We start from the raw sequence: 19205 nt of genomic DNA, 5'->3' as shown, positions 1-19205 counted from the left end.
TTGTTAAAATTAATAAAACTGTTTTCAAAAAAAGAAAAAAAAGAAAAGAACTGTCCTGTAATCTGCAACTTTTACACTGCAAAAACATATGGACTACACAACTCGATCAGGGCAAAGCAATAGACACAATCTACATACACTTCTGTAAAGCCTTTGATTCTGTGGTACACGACAAACTACTCCTAAAACTAAAATCTTATGGTATCTCTGGACAACTGAATAACTGGATAGAAGCATTCCTGTCAAACAGACAACAAATGGTCAAAATTGGGAGTGTCCTATCAAATTCTGTTCCTGTCAATAGTGGTGTCCCCCAAGGCAGTGTTCTAGGACCAACTCTCTTCATACTCTACATAAATGACCTCTGTGATCACATTAAGAGCAACTGTGTTCTCTTCGCTGATGATGTAAAGCTGTTCAATACCACAGACAATACTGCTACTTTTCAAAACAAATGGCAACTTCAAATCTCAACAAATAAATGTTCTGTTTTACATATTGGCAAAAAAAATCAGAAAATAAAATACAAGCTGAATAGTCAAGACCTTGTTGATGATCCAAGCTCTTTAAAGGACCTTGGAATACTCATCTCTTATGATTTAAGTGCTAGAGCCCACTGTAACTACATAGCCAAAAAGGCATTAAGAGTTGTTAACCTAATCCTATGTAACTTTTTCTCTGGTAATATCACACTACTAACTAGAGCAGACAAAACGTTTGCTAGACCAATAGTCGAATACAGCTCATCAGTCTGGAACCCATATTACATATCTGATATTAGCACAGTTGAGAAAGTCCAGAAATATTTCACAAGAAGAGTTCTCCACTCCTCTATTCGTTATAGAATACCTTATGCCACCAGACTTGAAATTCTAGACCTAGAAAACCTTGAATTACGCCGTCTTCGGTCTGATCTAAGTATGGTATATAAAATCATGCACTGAAATGACTTACCTGTCAATGAATACTTCATCTTCAACCATAACAACAGAAGAGCACACAATAGATACAAAATCAAGGTTAAGCACACCAAACTTGATTGCAGGAAATACAACTTCAGCAACAGAGTGGTCAGTGTCTGGAATACTCTACCTGACTCTGTGGTTTCTTCCCCAAACCCCAAAAAGTTTAACCTTAGACTGTCTACTATTGACCTCACTCCTTTCCTAGAGGTCTATAGGGTGCGTGCATAAGCGCACCAACGTGCCTACTGTCCCTGTCCTATTGTTTCTTTTATTTTTCTTATATGTATCCATTTCATGTATTCATAACTATGTATGTACTTATACCTATTATCTTGTAAGTGATTGACAAATCAAAATAAATAAAAAATAAATTCCTGGATATGACTGGCTCAGGAATTCTGGGCGTTGATGTCCACAAAAGCAAACATTGATCAGTGGGATGTTAGTAGCAATAGCCTTATCCTCCAGAATTTTCCCAATAGCCCTTTGAAAAAAAAAAGATCTCATAATCAGGAAACATTGATTGACAGAGTTAATTCCACAAATAAAAATTCTATTCTATTCTATTCTATCCTATCCTATCCTATCCTATCCTATCCTATCCTATCCTATCCTATCCTATCCTAAAGAAAACACACTCATGCAAAGCAATGTCTGTGAAGCAGATAAATGTGAAAATAATTATCTGTTTTTCTTCAATTATTGGAGCGAGATATTTTGGTGAAAGAATTGGAATACATGGCTAAATTATATTGTAGACCCCGAAATAATTTACATCTCTCATTTTGTTGTTGATTTGTCAAAACCTTATCACTTTGATTGGACTCATAGCTACTCATCTATTGCAGAACTGCAATATATGTATGTATGTATGTATGTATGTATGTATGTATGTACGTATTTGTATAGATAGATAGATAGATAGATAGATAGATAGATAGATAGATAGATAGAAAGATAGATTTTGGTGTATTCGTACTACTAAATAAAACCTTCCTTTTTCTCCTGTTTTATATAATTACATATAAATATTGCACTGCTAGGATGCTCCTTAACCTCTAGAAATAGTATTGTTTTCAAAACATTTTATAGGTTTGGTCTTGGGTTTATAAAGTACATTTTAAAACTATGTCTTTGCATCTGCATTTTCATATAACTGTTACATGCCTAAAGCTTTATTTCCAACTTGGCTGCAAAATTCACATTTAACAAACCTATTTCCAGAATGGATAAAAGCAGTCTGTTAATCCATATGGACATTTTATATCATATAGCACCAAATGGATTTAAGATGGCATACAAAAGGATTTTGACATACACTTGCAGAAATTGAATTTCATCTTGTATTATAAACCTCCTTGCATATCAATGCTTTAGATTTATCTTTGAATTAATAAACTCCCTTCTGCTGTACATTTAGATATTTTGCAAAAGATTTGTCAACATCTGCTGCTATTAATTGGCTGGATTTCCGGCTTTGTTTGAAAAGAACAGCTAGACCTTACATAGCTAATTTGAGGCAGTCATTGAGAAATGCTATTAAAATCTTTTTTAATTGGTGATCTTAATGTAAACACAGTTTTCCTTAATGCCCAAGAGCATCACTATGAAGCCCTTAAAAGTAGGAGCTCCAGAAAGGCAGGTGGCTAGACTTTAGAAGCAAATATCTACATCAGTGATGGCAAACCATTTTTTGTGCTGTGCTGAAAGCATATGCATGCCGGCACCCACAATGCAATGCTCCCCTCCCCAATGCGCATGCATGCGCAATACTCCCACCCCACCCCCTTACCTGGACTGTGCATGCGCGCACCTCCCATCTAATTTTTGGCCTGTTTCTGGCCGTTTTCGCCCTCCCGGAGGCTTGAAAGAAGTCTCTGCAGCCTTGGGAGGCTGAAAAACGGGCCTTCCGGAAATACTGAAAATGGGCTTTTTTGGGGGGACTTCTGATATTTCCGGAAAGCCTGTTTTTCAGCCTCTTGATGCTGCAGAGGCTTTCCTCGAGCCTCTGGGAGAGCGAAAATGCCCCCCCCCCAGCTCCAGAGGGCCTCCAGAGGCTGAAAGGCACTCCAGAGGCACTTCCAGTATTTCCAGAAGGCCCATTTTTCGGCCTCCCAAGGTTACAGAGGCTTCTGTCTAGCTTCTGGGAGAGCAAAAACAGCCCCAAATGGGCCGAAAATCAACTGGGAGGCATGCGCATGCACAGTGCAGGTAAGTTTGGCTGGGGTTCGCATGCCTGCACAAATGGCTCTGCGTGCCACCTGTGGCACTCGTGCCATAGGTTCGCCATCATGGATCTAGATTCTGCAGCTCATTCATAATTCCAGACTAATAATTTCTGTGGCAGCCTCAAAATTCAAGCATTCTAGAATCCATCCTTGATATATAGCTCATTAGAGAAATGAAGTCTTCAAATATTTGGAACACATTGGCAACTCCTTAAAGCAACTGTGTCTTTTCTTAAAATTACAGCTTCAACATAATCCTAGAAAAAGATATCTGGCATTTAAGGAACTGCTACAGATGCTGGATGTGAGCCTTCACGCATTCCAAAGCACCCCCTTTTAACTCTGTATCCAAAACACTGCACAGCCACACTGCTCGGCGTTCTTTCGTCACATATTACATTTTAAAAATATACTTTCTAGAGCAGGGGTGGGCAAACTACGGCCCGGGGGCCACATCCGGCCCGTTGGTCTGTCCAATGCGGCCCGCCCCTGAAAAAAAATAACTGCCATTGGTCTGTCCAATCCGGCCCGCCCCTGAAAAAAAATCGCTGGGTGTGGCGTATTGCCCTGTGTCGCGTGGCCCCCAAAGCTGCAAAACAGTGCGGAGCGATCTAGGGGTAGGAAAGAAAAGAAATTTGCAAAGGCCTCGGCTGGGAGTTCGAAATCACCTTGAGTGCGACCTCTCCGAAGGTGAGTCCCCGCCCGATCCCCTTTTTTCCGGGGCTTCCAGGCTTAAACTTTGCAAAGGCAAAGCTTGCAGGCTGGAGCGTCTTCCCGCCGAGGAGCGGGAAAGGTTCCACCGGCGGGCGGGCGGGCTGCTTGGAGCCACCTAAAGCTAGGCCGCTGCTGGTGGAGCCTTGCCCTGTCTTGGTGCCCGTTTCCCGGCTCGGCGGTCCTGCTCGGGCGGCACTTTAAAAGCCTGCTCCCAGCACCCGAGCAACTTCCCAGCAACTTTCGGCTCGTTTTAACTCGCGGGCACCAGGCATGATATTCCGCTCTGAAAAAAAAATCGGGGCCGGCCAAAGAGACCCCCGCCGCGCGCCCGGGAGTGCCCGCTGCTTTCCTCGCTGGGGCCGGGCGGCGGCGTGTTGCACGGAGGCTGGTCTGTGGCTGGCCCAGCTCCCTTTTCCTGCCGCTCAGCGGCCTCCGCTCGCACCGCCCGGGCTCCGCTCAGGTATCCGGCTGGGGCTGTCAGGAGTTGCTACCGCTGGCGCAGCTCACGCGGCTCCAGTCCCGCGTTGCCTCGGGAAGGAAAGGCAAAACCAGGAGCCGCTGCTGCCATTGCAAAGCGCCGCCACGGCTCTTCCTTTTGCCTTTCCTTCCTGAGGCAACGCGGACTGGAGCGCGCCAGCCCAAAAGAATTCGAAAAATATCTGCCTGACTCGGGGCCTCCGAGGGAGGGAGCAACTTCCCAGCAACTTTAACTCGCGGGCGCGCTCGCGCCTGCCCGCCCGAGCCTGCACAGCAGCCCGCCCGCCACCGGGCGAGGCGGGACCTTCCGCTCCCGCCTGCAAACTTTGCCTTTGCAAAGCCCTGGGAAGCCCGGAAACCGAGCAACTTCCCAGCAACTTTCGGCTTCCTTTTAACTCGCGGGCGCTCGCGCCTGGCCCCAAGCCGCGGGCGGAGGGAAGCCCGGCGGGCGGGCGGACTGCTTGGAGGAGGCTCCGGGCTTCCCTCCGCCAGGCATGGCGCCTGCGAATTAAAAGGAAGCCGAAAGTTGCTGGGAAGTTGCTTCAGTTTCGGGGCTTCCAGGGCTTTGCAAAGGCAAAGTTTGCAGGCTGGAGCGTCTTCCCGCGAAAGCAGGAAGGGTTCACTGCCCGGCGAGGCGGCGCGGGACTGCTAAACTTTGCTCAGGCGGCACTTTAAAAGCCTGCTCCCAGCACCCGAGCAACTTCCCAGCAACTTTCAGCTTCCTTTTAACTCGCGGGCGCTCGCGCCTGGCCCTCGAGCCACGTGGCAGAGGGGAAGCCCGGTGGGCGGGCGAGCTGCTTGGAGGAGGCGACCCGGCGGTGCTCCGGCAGCAGCAACAGGCAGTTTCGCCTGGGCTCCACTCAGGTGTCTGGCTGGGGCTGTGAGGAGTTGCTACCGCCGGCGCACTCTGTGCGGCTCCAGTCCGCGTTGCCTTGGGAAGGAAAAGGCAAAACCAGGAGCCGCTGAGCCTGAGCCTCCGGTGCCGCTGCTCCCGTTGCAAAGCACCGCCGCGGCTCTTCCTTTTTGCCTTTCCCTTCCCGAGCCAACGCGGGACTGGAGCCGCGCGAGCCGCGCCGGTGGTAGCAACTCCTGACTCAGGGGGCCTCTGAGGGGAGGGGAAGGAGGGGAAGGGGGGGAAGGGTGGGGGGGGGGCAATTCCCAAAAAATCTTGTGCTGACCCGGCCCGTCTGTCAAATTTTAAAAGTCAATGCGGCCCTCGAGCCAAAAAGTTTGCCCACCCCTGTTCTAGAGAGATGGTCATAGGCCAGACAGGAGCCTATCTGCAGGTGTTTGGTTTATTATTTTCCTTTAAAATTATATCTTCCTAAAGCACAATGATCTCTTTTTTTGCATAAATGTATTTAGCATTGCCACAGTGAAAGCCAAGTGGTTTAATTTTCATCCGTAGGTGTTATACTTTAAGTGGATTTCCAAATGCTGGGAAATGTACATTTTAAAGTTGGCTGAGAGGTTGTTTGTTCTAATGTAGGGATAAGCATTCTCTAGTCTTCCCGATGTTGGGAAAATCTGCATGGAGGACTATACAGATGATCCCTGCTGTTCCACATCTGAAAAATAGAACCAGCTCTCAATTAGAAAAGGCAGAAGCAGGGTAATAGAGATATCAAGTCTGTGTTGCAGTACTGGAGTAATGTAAATGGCTCTCTTGGAGGGGAAGAATTAAAACATGAAGACCATAGTCTAGAACTACAAGGGGCAGGCAGAATTTACCAGTTCTCATCCAATTTAGTGGAGAAGAATTAGCTTTGAAATTTAAGTGAAATTGTTATGATCTTCTTGCAGTTATTTAGTTACAAGGAAACTGTTAAGAGTTTGCAGCAAACATTCAAGCCCAAAAAACACACAGACGACTGATTCAGCAGGATCATTAACTTCTTTATAAACATAATAATATGAGTAAAATTTACAATACCATTTGTAGATTCTTTCAACGTAGCATAAGCAAAACGCAAGCAGCAGCAGCAGCTCAGAGCAGATATTAGTTTCAGCAAGCAAGCAAGTTAGTTTCTCTTTCACTTTAGAGCTGAGTGCCGAACAGAGATAACCCAGATTCTCTCTTTATATTTCAGCCCCCAATTATTTTCTTTTTTATTTTATTTTCATCTGGGCTGTCCCTGTGTACCCATCATAGAAGATGTTGAGACTCTAGAAAGAGTGCAGAGAAGAGCAACAAAGATGATTAGGGGACTGGAGGCTAAAACATACGAAGAACGGTTGCAGGAACTGGGTGTGTCTAGTTTAATGAAAAGAAGGAGTAGAGGAGACATGATAGCAGTGTTCCAATATCTCAGGCACTGCCACAAAGAAGAGGGAGTCAAGCTATTCTCCAAAGCACCTGAGGGCAGGACAAGACGCAATGGGTGGAAACTAATCAAGGAGAGAAGCAACTTAGAACTAAGGAGAAATTTCCTGACAGTTAGAATAATTAATCAGTGGAACAACTTGCCTCCAGAAGTTGTAAATGCTCCAACACTGGAAGTTTTTAAGGAGAAATTGAATAACCATTTGTCTGAAGTGGTGTAGGGTTAGGGTTAGGGTTTCCTGCCTAGTCAGGGGGTTGGACTAGAAAATCTCCAAGGTCCCTTCCAACTCTGTTATTCTATTCTAAGATATACGTTTTGTCTGGCTTGAAAAGAAGACGTAGATCAACCCAAATAGAATCTAGCCGGTCATGTGGGCTAGAAGCAGGAGGGAACGTCCTCTCTCAGTCCTGGTTCATAGCACAGCACTCTGTGCTACTCATGCTGCCTTTTATGATGGGTTTAGAACTTTTCTGGAATAGCACTAAAGCCACATTCAGAAGGAACCTGATTATCAGCTCAGGGTTGACAGGAGTGAGTTGTGTTCCATGGAATCCATTTTAACAAGACTTACTTTCGGTAAAAATGTTTTCACACACAGTACAATAACACAGTTGGCAAAGTAACTCTTTTGATTGTTTTATGCTGGCCTTTCAGGTTATCTTCATATGTCTTCGTTTGCAAACAAAAATAATGCCTTTACTGTTCCTTTTTTTTTTTAAACTTTTGCTGATTCCCCCGCCCCCGTTGTTTTACTCAAGACATTGTATGAGCCTCCCCTTTACATTTGTTGTTGCTCCCAGGAGTTGTAATGCAACAGAAAATAAAAGAATTGAAATTTCCTAGAGAAAAAGAATAACATCTATCTACTTTCTTTATATTATCTGCTGCTTTATTGGCAGTGGCTGCTGTTCAGTTTGGAACCAGAGTATAGTCATTTATTTTAATGAATGAGTGGGTGTTGAGGTAATTCTCCATTAGGAGAATGAGCGCACACAGGGAGATGTAGTGAGAGTGGTGAAAAATAACACACACACAGCACACAGCCACACTGTATAGTAAAATGTAGGTTTTTACTTCCAGTAAAAACGGTTAAACAACGTCCAAACAAACAGTCCAAGTCATTCACGGTTAAAGCAGTCAGTTTTCAGTCCAGGGATAATCCAATAACAAAGTTCAGTATCATAAACAGTTCAGTAACAGACTTACATCAAATCCAAGACTAACGATGATCAGTCAATAGGGAAAAATGTAGGAACACACTCTCAGCAACAACAGAAGAACAACCCAGGTTTCTGGCTTCATCTTATGGCTGTTTGAGGAACCACACCCAATTACAATTTTAGCATTCCCTTAAAGAGACAGTATTAAAATGTCTATCCTGGTTTATATATTTTCCAACCCAACTGTTAGGTGACTTACATTCCTAACAGTGGGCCCATTGAAAGGTTTCTTTTTTGATGTAAAGGGAAAAGCAGAAAGGAACAAAGAACAGAAGTTTTTCCTAGGTCTGTCTTGCTGAAAGTAGTGTCTTGGAATGCTTTTGCGTATGTCCTTGGCATAAATAAATAAATGCTGAACAAGAAAATAACAAAACTTTACATATTACATCAGTGTAGCTGCTAGATCTTTAACTCATGTTCATTTAATGACCCCCATAATCCCTTGTGGGGTGGAGTCAGGGCAACTGAATGGAGCTAGCAGAGTGTTTTAATGGCCGGATGCCCTTCCTGTCACCAATGCGGAGTTTTGTCAGCAGATATATTCTCAGTGTGCTCAGAGAAAGAAATATCTGCCTCTACCTAGGATCCAACTCCCAGTTTCCTGATTGTGAGGCAAGAGTTCCACTTCTAGGCCACACCATTCCGTTAGCTGCTAGACCTTTAACTGACCTGGTAAAACATGTTTTCTGGACACAGCTGTTGGGTTGGGTGTGCAATCATTTCAACATAAGGGGCAGTAAGAGAGAACGGCTCAATGCCATTATAGTGTGTTTTGAAATGGAATAGTTTTCTGCACAAAAATGATTGCTTGGCATATTGAAATAAGATTGCCAGCATGCACAAAGGAATATTTTATGGACTTGTACTGCCTCCTGTACAATTCATGACCACAGGACATGGTGATAGCTACTACAGGTAGTTTTCGACTTGCAATCACAATTGGGACCAACATTTCTGTTACTAAGCAAGGCGATTGTTCACTCATACCTGATTTTTATGACCTTATTTGCCATTGTTGTTAAGTGAATCACTGCAGCTGTTAAGTGAATCATGCGGTCGTAAATTCATGCTGGTTGCCAAGTGTGCACATTTTGATCACGTGACCATGGGGACGCTGCTATGGCCATAAGTGTGAGATCCAGTTATAAGTAACTTTTTTCAGTGCCAGTGTAAGCAATTGCTAAATATTTTAAGTTGTGACTCGATTCATCAAAGATATGTCTCCAAGGGCTATTGGTCTTTAAGGTTCAATATGACATCCAAGTTGTGAGCAGTATATCTTCAGATAACATTGCAAGTAAAGAATGGCAAGAAAAGATAATTTCTTTTTCTCTTTTTCCTTTTTCTCTTGCTTTTAAGTCCTTATAGGGACTTCTGATTGGCCACTTCAAGAAACAAAATATTATCCAATCTGAGATGGGTAAACTCTAGATCAGGGGTGTTAAACTCAATTTCATAGAGGGCCGCATCAGGGTTGTGTTTTGATCTCGGGGGGAGGGGGGGTTGGCATGGGGTGTGGTCAGGGTGGGCAGGGCCAGCTCAATGTCACTCATGTCAGGGGCTGTTCTGACCCAAACCTTGTTCCAAGTAAACAAACCCCAAACAGAGATAAAAGCAAAACCTTGTAATGCTTCTCTGTGAATTCCTATTGAAACTATTTGTCTCTGATAAGAATGAGCCTTGCCAAGGTTGTGCAAGGCTGCCAAATGCACTAGAATAAGTAGCCAAGAAATATTCCAAACAAAAGTCTTCAAATACAAACCAAGATAGTCCGAACTTCCACAAGGCTTTAAGTGCAAGAACTTCTTTGCTTCCTGCAAAGAATCCCGGTCTCTCAGGGCGGCTTTTATCTCTTAAGGGAGGGGCCATCACCTTGCAGCCTTACTCCCAAGTCGCCTGTGCTGCTGCAGCTGCTCTTTCCTACGAGCAGCCCTGCACGCACGCACACTGGGCACAGGCTCCTCGGGGTCCTCTTCCTCACTGCTGCCAGCCTCCACAATCTCCAAAGGCAGCATTCCACTCCCTGATGGTCCTGGCCCCATCCCTGCATCACACGCAGGCCCCTTATCTGAGTCCTCCCTCTCCAATACCTCAGCCATCCGCACCTGCTGCTGGTGAACCTCAACAGGGGTACCTGTGGTGGCCCGAGCACTCTGCCAGCTAAAACAGAGCTCGGGAGGGTCACATGTGGGCCTCCTGAGCTTCATTTTCACTGGCAGAGGCATCACGGGCTGATCCATCACTGTTTCCAGGGTGGCCCCGTGCGCCAGATCTAAGCATCCCGCAGGCCAAATCTGGCCCGTGGGCCCTGAGTTTGACACCCCTGCTCTAGATGGCAGCAGAGAACACACAACCTTTAATTCCTTGCTGGCCCGTGGGCCCTGAGTTTGACACCCCTGCTCTAGATGGCAGCAGAGAACGCACAACCTTTAATTCCTCGCTGCCATCTAGTGATCATTTGGGAAGGATAGCTCAGCCTTTTCCTAATCATGAGAAGCAATTTGTACACCCTTGTTAGCAGGTCTAAAATGCAAGGAATGATTTCTACTGTAGATTTACCCATTCAAATCAATGGGGCATGAATTAGCAAGCCTTTTGAGTAGGCTGGCATGCTTGAGTTTTAGGGAATCCGAAAGTTAATATGGCAACATCCAATTTAATGTCTTTGCTTTACAGAGCATCAAAGTGAGCTGGTTACCCCCACCGTCCAGCATGCAAAATGGATTTATCACCGGCTATAAAATACGGCACAGAAAGACAGCTCGCAGGGGTGAGGTAGAAACATTGGAACCAAATAACCTCTGGTATCTGTTTACAGGTGAGTGTTTACATGACATTAGACTTATAAAACAGAGGAGGAATGAAATACTAGGGGAATAAAATGAGCTTTTACTTCAAGCGAACATTGGTTGCCTTGCATTCGGCTGACATTTGTTGGGCTGTACAACAACAGCCTTCATGCATTTTTTACTTTGCTTCCTGTTTAATGGTTTTATCATCTATTTGTACCTCCCCATATTCCATGCCTTAATAAGTTTGCCATACAATTCCCCAGGCTGTCTTGCAGGTTTTATCTTAAATTAGGTTCTACAAATGACAGCTCCAAAGCAAAAACAAATCATGTCACCCTGAAACAAAATGTTTTGGTCATTATGTCTAAGCAAACAAAATGGCCATTGTTTTGATAGCTGAATGCAGAGGAACTTTCCATAGGTATCTGATTCGACCTGAAGTTTCACGCGTACCTTTTTTGCCCTTGTTTATAGAAACGTTCTTTAAGACTTGCAAAAGTTGGAGGCAACTTCTAAGCCAAGATATACTTTCAGAGCTGTTCAGTCATAACATGTCCATCTCTGGTCAGAAATATCAACTTCCTTTCATTTCTCAGCTAGCCCAAGTAAATTCAGCGGTATGCTGAATCCCTCTCAGTAGGCCTATAAATATATGGAACTAACTATTGATAGACTAAATTGGTCTAGTGGTTAATGCAGCGGGCTAGAAGCCACAAGAGTGTGAGTGGTCCTGCCTTAGGCATGAAAGTCAGCTGGGTAGGTTTGGGCCAATCACCAGGAGGCAATGAGTTCTATAGTTCCACCACAGGCACAAACCAGGTTGAATGACTTTGGCCAGTCTCTCTCTCTCCCTACGTCTCTACCCTCTCTCTCCTGCCTCCCTCCCTCCATCTCCTTCTCTCTCTCTCTCTCTCTCTCTCTCCCTCCCCCCCCTTTCTCTGTCAGTCTAACCCATCTCACAAGATTGTTATTGTGGGGAAAATAGGAGGAGAAAAGAGTATTGGGTGTGTTCACCACCTTGATTTATTTCTGAAAATAATAAAGGTGGGGTAAATAAATAATAAACAAACAAATCATGCAGATAGTGTAAATCAATTTCAAGAAATTGCAGGCTGAATGGAACATAACCAAATGGAAACCTCATTGTCACAGTTTTGCTTCTATATTACAGTATTTTCCAAAGGAACTGGGAATCTTGCAGCTTTTAAAGAGATTATTTAAATATTCAAGCAGCAAGACTATATGTTTCCTTAAGAGCATCTGCTAGTAAAGGCAGGTGTTTTTGCCTGCTAATGAGGACAGCTGCAATACCCAAGTAATTCAAAATTGCAACAATGACTTTAAATCACTATTGTTGATTTTATAGTTACATCCAGCATCAGCTAGAATTTTAAAGATGGGTTTGGTTCTTTTGAGTTTCAAACATCCTTCCCCAGGGTATCTCTGCAATTAAACATGCCTGCTTATTGTTATGCTTCATGGATAGTATAATATGCGTGAAATGATAAACATGTAATGCTGACAAAGGGAAGAGAAATCTGGTACAAAATAACTTCAAGGCACTCCTATGTTGGAATATAACAATTGTCAGAACAAAGTACCTGCTCCAAGATTCAAACTGGATTGAATGCATTATTAAAATTCAAGATGGGAGCTTAGTTTGTGGTGTATTTATTCAGATTCTCAGTCATCCAGTTAATGGTTGTTCCAAAGGTGTTTTTTCAAAAGGCAAGCGGACTTCGTTTTTCCTGGAAGATGTTTCACTTCCCATCCAAGAAGCTTCTTCAGTTCTTCAGTCAGAACTGAAGAAGCTTCTTGGATGAGAACTAAAATATTTTCAAGGAAAACAAAGTTTTCAAAAAGCAACTGACAAGTACCTTTGGGATAGCCTGTTGTATCTACTATAGCAGGGTCCCCAACCACCGGTCCGCGGACGGTGCAGTCAGCGGAACAAGTCCCTACCGGGCCGCTGGCTTGCTGGGCACCGCCATCTTTTTGATGAAAAAGTGCTTCGGTGAGCTTTTCGGGTAGCTCACGGGCACGCGTTTCATCAAAAAAGATAGCGGCGCCAACGCTTCCAGTGAGCTTTCGGGTAGAAAGCTCACCGGAAGCGCGTTTTCATCAAAAAGATGGCGGCGCCAGCGCTTCCGGTGAGCTTTCCGGGTGAAAGCCATTTCTACCGGGAAAAGCTCACCAGCACTAAGCGCCTATCACGATGAAAAAGTGCTTCCGGTGAGGTCACCGGAAGCACTTTTTCATCAAAAAGATGGCGGCGCCCAGCTGATGCCGGTACCGGGCAGCGGCGTAAAAAGGTTGGGGATCACTGTACTATAGCATGGGTGCCAAACTTGCATCACGTGACATCACGTGATGTATCATGACATTTTTTGCCTTTGCAGAGCCGGGGTTGGCAGGGTCTAAGTGTGATACTATCTGCTTTAGGAAAAAAAAAGATTTTTGGCTACACTTTTTCGGAGGTGTTATAAATTAGAAGGTAGGAGTGGGAAAAATTGTGCAGCAACAACTCAGTTTCCTAAACATTTTCCTCATGACAACAGTGCTGGCAGAGTTCCTAGGCAACCATTTTGCCTTCCCTCCTTTCCTCTTGCCCAACACTGCTGTTTGATTGGCAGTTGTTGTTTGATTGGCAGCTGCGTTGTCCCAGCAATGAGGGAGAGCCAAGAAGGGATGAGAAGGCAAAATGGTTGCCAAGGAGGGATGGGGAGAAAGGAACACAGGTACGGATCTCCTGTGCTCCTTTCACAGGTACTGCTACTGTTCTTCTATAGAAAGGAATAAATTGCACTGAGATCAGAGGAAGGGGGAAAAGGGTTCAAGATACCACAGAGGTGGTATTCAGCAGGTTCTGACTAGTTCTGGAGAACTGGTAGCAGAAATCTTGAGTAGTTTGGAGAACTGGCAAACACCACCTCTGACTGGCCCCGTCCCCATCTATTCTCTGCCTCCCAAGTCCCAGCTAGTCGGCTGGGTCTGCTTTTCTTGCCCTGCACAGGAGAACAGAGCTGGAAAGCAGGTTAGTGTGGTGGGGAGGGAATGGGAATTTTGCAGTATCCTTCCCCTGCCACGCCTACCATGCCACTCTCACCAAGCCACGGCCACAGATCCGGTAGTAAAAAAAATTTTTGAATCCAACCACTGGATTCAACACGGGGGAATAGACTGCAGGTAGGAAACCCTTATGCATATAAGTCAGCTTGGGCCAGTCACCCTCTTAAAGTCTTAGACTGCAAAGTAAAAAATTAAAAACAAAATCTATCAATCTCCCTACACTAGGCCAGCGGGATAGATCATAGTTCATAACTTTCAGTGAAGAAACCTTCATCCTGCTGATGCATGTACATGTAGACATTTTCATGTGGGGAGAGGAGAATTAGGTTTGGAGACATACTGCTATGCTAGAAATGGTTCTGTTAACATGACTTGTAGAAGGTCGGCAGCATTAACTGTATGTTTTCTGTTTGGTTTGTATTGCAAACAGGTCTTGACAAAGGAAGTCAATATAGTTTCCAGGTTGCAGCTATGACAGCCAATGGAACAGGACCTTCTTCAGAGTGGTATATGGCAGAAACTCCAGAGAGTGATCTTGATGGTAATTGTACTTATTTTCACAGCTGTTATGCCTGTTTTGTGCTCAGATAGTTGCCTTGCCTTTTGGGTAAACTGCTGTGGAGGTTAGGATGATCCAATGTCCAAACTACTGGAGTTGATGCCTGAATATTTTCTCAAGCAGAAGTGTTTTCATTGATTGCATGCTGCTAATTTTCTCTGTGTGTATGGGCAAGTGAAGTAGAAATGAGAAAAAAAGACATTTCTGTCCTCTTCCATTATTTTCACAAGGTGTTTCTAAGCATCTGTCTAATTTTAACTCCTGGACCAGCTGTTGCTACCATGTCTTTTGCCAAAATGTAACAGTTGGATGGATGCTCAGAGCAAGGGTAGTTTTCAGTGTAGCCTTCAACTTCAATATTTTCCATGCTGTGGGTACTGCAGGAAATAGCTAAAGAGCTGCTTTACTCTGTGGCGGGTCTAAAATCTATCTGCTCAGTCCAGATACCGATACAGATAATCAGAGTTGGAAGAGACCTTGTAGGTCATCTAGCCCAAGTGGGAGACCCTACACCATTTCTGACAAATGGCAGTCCAATCTCTTCTTGAAAGTCTCAAGTGATGGTGCTCCCACAACTTCCGAGGGCAACTTCTGTTCCATTGGTTGATTGTTCTCACTGTCAGAAAGTTTCTCCTTATTTCCAGGTTAAATCTCTCCTTGTTCAGTTTCCATCCATTATTCCTTGTCTGGCCTACAGGAGCTTTAGAAAATAGCTTGACCCCTTCCTCCCTGTGGCAGCCCCTCCTTCCTCCCTGTGGCAGCCCCTCAATCTATTGGAATCTATTGGAATTCTTATAGCCTGAAGGCAAAGGTTTCCAGATTCTGAAATACTTCAGCGTAAGCCTAGGGTTTCATTAGCATGTATGTATGGATTCACTGGAGGAAACCAAGTTATCTTGTCTAGAAGGGGAAAAATGGTTTCCAGAAGCTCATGACATCAGGAAACATCTCTCATTGTTTCTCCCCAGGCATTTGATACAAGCATCCAGTTTTGGTCACCACGCTATAAAAAAGACATTGAGACTCTAGAAAGAGTGCAGAGAAAAGCAACCAAGATGATTAGGGGCCTGGAGGCTAAATATATATAAAGAACGGTTGCACAAACTGGGCATGGCTAGTCTAGTGAAGAGAAGGACCAGGGGAGACATGATAGCAGTGTTTCCAATATTTGAGGGGCTTCCACTGAGAGGAGGGGGTCAATCTGTTTTCCAAAGCACCTGAAGGCTAGGCAAGGAATAATGGATGGAAACTGAACAAGGAGAGGTTCAACCTGGAAATAAGGAGAAATTTTCTGACAGTGAGATCAGTCAACCAATGGAACTGCTTGCCTTCAGAAGTTGTGGGAGCTTCATCACTGGAAGCTTTCGAGACTGGACTGCCATCTGTCAGAAATGGTGTAGGGTCTCCTGTTTGGGTGATGGGGGTTGGACTAGATGACCTACAAGGTCCCTTCCAACTCTGTTAATCTGTATCTGTAAGATACAGATTATATTTTAGCCTTTTTTGTGAAAGATTCAACCTTTCAGGGACATAGATATCCACTCTGATCCATTCCCAAATGAAACAGAGCTGTATTAGTGCTGCTGCTAAGGCTTGGAAAGCCATATGATTAGTTTTCCAATTACGAGCACCTCAGTTTTAAAAAAGGACCTCAGAGAAACTGGGACAGGTGCCAAGAAGGATAATGAAGTGGTCAGGGACTAGAAACAAAGCCCTGGAAGAAGAGTTGGATATATTTAACATTGGGGGGGAAAGGATCAAAGCAAAAGAAATATGGCAAAACTTTTCAAGTATCTAAACAGATTTTTTACAAATGAGGGCCGAAACTTGCTCTCTGTTTTCCCAAAGTGCAGGACCAAAAGAATAATAGTTTTAATTACAGAAAAGTACTGTGGATTTCAGTAGAAAAAATTGGAACTTATTTTTGAATACATTGGAACTGATTGAATACAGATCAGATCAGATAGATATATCTTTCTAGAATGTTTTAATTCAGATTCCTGTATTGAGCAGGAGGTTATATCATAGAGACCTGCCCCTAACACTCTCACTTTGAGGGTAAACATCATTATGCAACTCACAGAAAAGCTAAAAAGAATAGTGAAACAAGAAAAAGAAATATCACTAAATCTAATTTACATCAACACCAGTTACCTTTCTATATCTGTCCTTCCAAACCATTCTTGCTTCAGCTATGTCTCTTATTGCCTTTTATTCTTCAAATATCTCACTTCTTTCCATTTTGAAGATCTCCTTAACTCCATCTGATACAATTTTCTCATTTTGTTCCTCTTCTGAGCTTTAAGCCTTATTCCTTTGCCTTATATGACCAAAGTATCTCGAGATACTTCTGTTGTGCTGGACTCTCACTTCTGCAATCAGTTCCAGGGTGGGATTCTACCATTTCGCACTTATTCGCTAGAACCAGTTGTTAACATTCTAAGCAGTTCAGAGAACCGGTTGTTAGAAGAAATTACTGGCCTAATCCTATAAGGAAGGTAGGAAGGAAGCATTCTGGTGTTGCTTACAGAAACTGCCTCTCCGTTAATCCTTATTACATTCTTGGAAGGACTAGACTTCCTGTCTCAGGAACGTCTCTGGAATTTTTTTCTCCTCCTTTGCTGGTACTTTGCTTGTGTGGAGTGACCATTCAAAGTTACAATGGGACTGAAAAAAGTGACTTATGACCATTTTTCACACTTACGACTGTTGCAGCATCCCCACAGTCACGAGAGGCCAGGCGAGGAGATGCGTGCCTCAATGTGAGTGATATTGAGTTGGCCACGGCCAGCCAATAACATGACCACCAAGCCACGTCCACCCAGTCATATGACCACCAAGCCACGCCCACCACCTAAGCCATGCTCACAGAACCGGTTGTTAAAAAAATTGAATTCCACCCCTGTTCAGTTCACATTTTTTCCAGCCACGTTCATTCTTAATCCTGTCTTTTCTTCTTAAGATGTATAGTATCCTCATGCTCTGCATGTTTTGGCATTTTAAACCCCCAGAATCCCCCAATCATTCTGACCTCCAGGTTTTTTTCTCTGCAGGAATGAGCAAATCGGTAGGAATTCTGAGTGCCTGAATCCTAACACAACGGGAAGTGTGAGATGGGCGAACTTTCCTTGATAGGCTCAAATTGGCAGGGCATCTGATTCATCAGAGAACTATAGAGCCGGTTTGCTCAGTTGAAATATTAAAATTGGTGCGATCAGCTAAAGTCTTGAGAGCAGAGAATCCTCCTGAGTGCTCAGAATGAATGCCTCAACTGAATGGATCATAAATCCATGATTGATAACCCCAATATTTATTCATTTCAGGAGAACGGCTTTAAATCTAAGGAGACTTGTTCTGTGCACTTTCATGATCTGAACGCTGTTTTGCGCATCTTTGTAATTTAACAGTCTACTGCGCATCAGCCAGAGACCTGCTATTAAATCTGGAAAAGGCTTTGGCCTATCCTTCTTTGAGGTGATTTCTTTAAGGATAATCCCCATAGCGAAACAGATCTGGTAAACTCTAGCACAGGAAGGAAAAGACAGCTAAGGAAGAGGTTGGTTATGCCAGGCCCCTTTTTCTCATTTTTGCTATAACCGTTACGTCACTGCTGCCTTCATGGCATTTGCACTAACATGGAAACAAATAGTATCTTTTAAAGAATTCCCTTCACTCCCTATGGATATGCCTTTTCATCAGTGTGTTTTGCTAAAGCAATTAGAAACCTAAACAATGCAGGCTATTCAAGATTCCCTGGAAAGCAAAACAGTCTTTCCAACAGCTAGAAAGGTTTTAAATATTCATTTTGAAAGAAAAACCTATGTTTCATTTTCTTTTTTTTAAAAAAGGGGGAGAGTTTTGTCTGACCTCCTGAAATTTCCTACATTAACCACACCGGACCCTGCTTAGCTTTTGCAAAATTAGCCAAAGATGCTCGTTGATACTATATATCAGGGGTGTCAAACTCACGTCGTCACGGCATCGTCACATGACATATTAGGACTTTTTCCCGCTTTGCTAAACTGGGTGGGGGCGGGGCCAGCACACGACACATCCGGCCCACAGGCCATGAATTTGACACCCCGGCTATATATCAAACTACAGTTTGAATTTAAAAAACAATCATATTTTTACAGTGAAAAACAATTAACCTTATAGTATTTTTTTTTCCTGCTAAGCTCACTCTGTGGAAGAGAACATGAAGAATAAGACTTCCTGACCGTTAGAACAATTAAACAGTGGAACAACTTGCCTCCAGAAGTTGTGAATGCTCCAACACTGGAAGTTTTTAAGAAGAGATTGGATAACCATTTGTCTGAAGTGGTGTAGGGTTTCCTGCCCAAGCAGTGGGTTGGACTAGAAGACCTCCAAAATCCCTTCCAACTCTGTTATTCTCTATCTTCTCTATCTTCTTGTCCCATGGATTGGGGAAACATTTGCTGTGGCATCCTATTGTATTTTGAAGGTGGAAAATCCTAGTATATTTCATCAGTTCTTCCTTTACTCAGGAGAGGGGGAAAAACCCTATCTCCACATATGTATATCGTTTGTCAGGGAGAAAATTTTAAATTTTTAAAATATTTTTTTAATCTAAGTTATCTGCAAATATCTCCTTAAAAGCCTTGTTTTTATCCTACCTGGATAAAAATAAACCAGGAATACTACTAGGTAGACATGGAATTTTCTCCTGTTTCCTCCTAAACACGATCCAGCAAGGATCCAATTTGGATCGGTCGCTGGGACCAGAGGTTTTGTCTTCCAACCTTTTGGACTCATGCTTGAGCCCATCTTCAGGGAACATCAAGAATCACAAAGTCCGAAAACTTGGAAGACAAAACCTCTGGTTCCAGTGACCGA

General features: G+C 43.7%; 1 protein-coding gene across 1 annotated transcript in view; it reads left to right on the top strand.

Moving 5' to 3' along the window:
• The window catches only part of DCC (DCC netrin 1 receptor), a 729366-nt gene that overhangs the window by 515570 nt on the left and 194591 nt on the right, over window positions 1-19205 (top strand). The window contains exons 13-14 of the mRNA XM_087954238.1: window positions 10605-10746; window positions 14220-14330. Coding sequence (XP_087810364.1) covers window positions 10605-10746; window positions 14220-14330 — 253 coding nt within the window. The remainder of the gene's footprint in view (window positions 1-10604; window positions 10747-14219; window positions 14331-19205) is intronic.

The sequence above is a fragment of the Notechis scutatus genome, chromosome 2, assembly GCF_049901735.1.
Source record: "Notechis scutatus isolate UNSWTSFEM ecotype Mainland chromosome 2, rNotScu1.2, whole genome shotgun sequence".
In the NCBI taxonomy this organism is placed as follows: Eukaryota; Metazoa; Chordata; class Lepidosauria; order Squamata; family Elapidae; genus Notechis; species Notechis scutatus.
The sequence above is the reverse complement of the archived record's forward strand: the minus strand, read 5'-3'. Positions and strand labels throughout refer to the sequence as shown.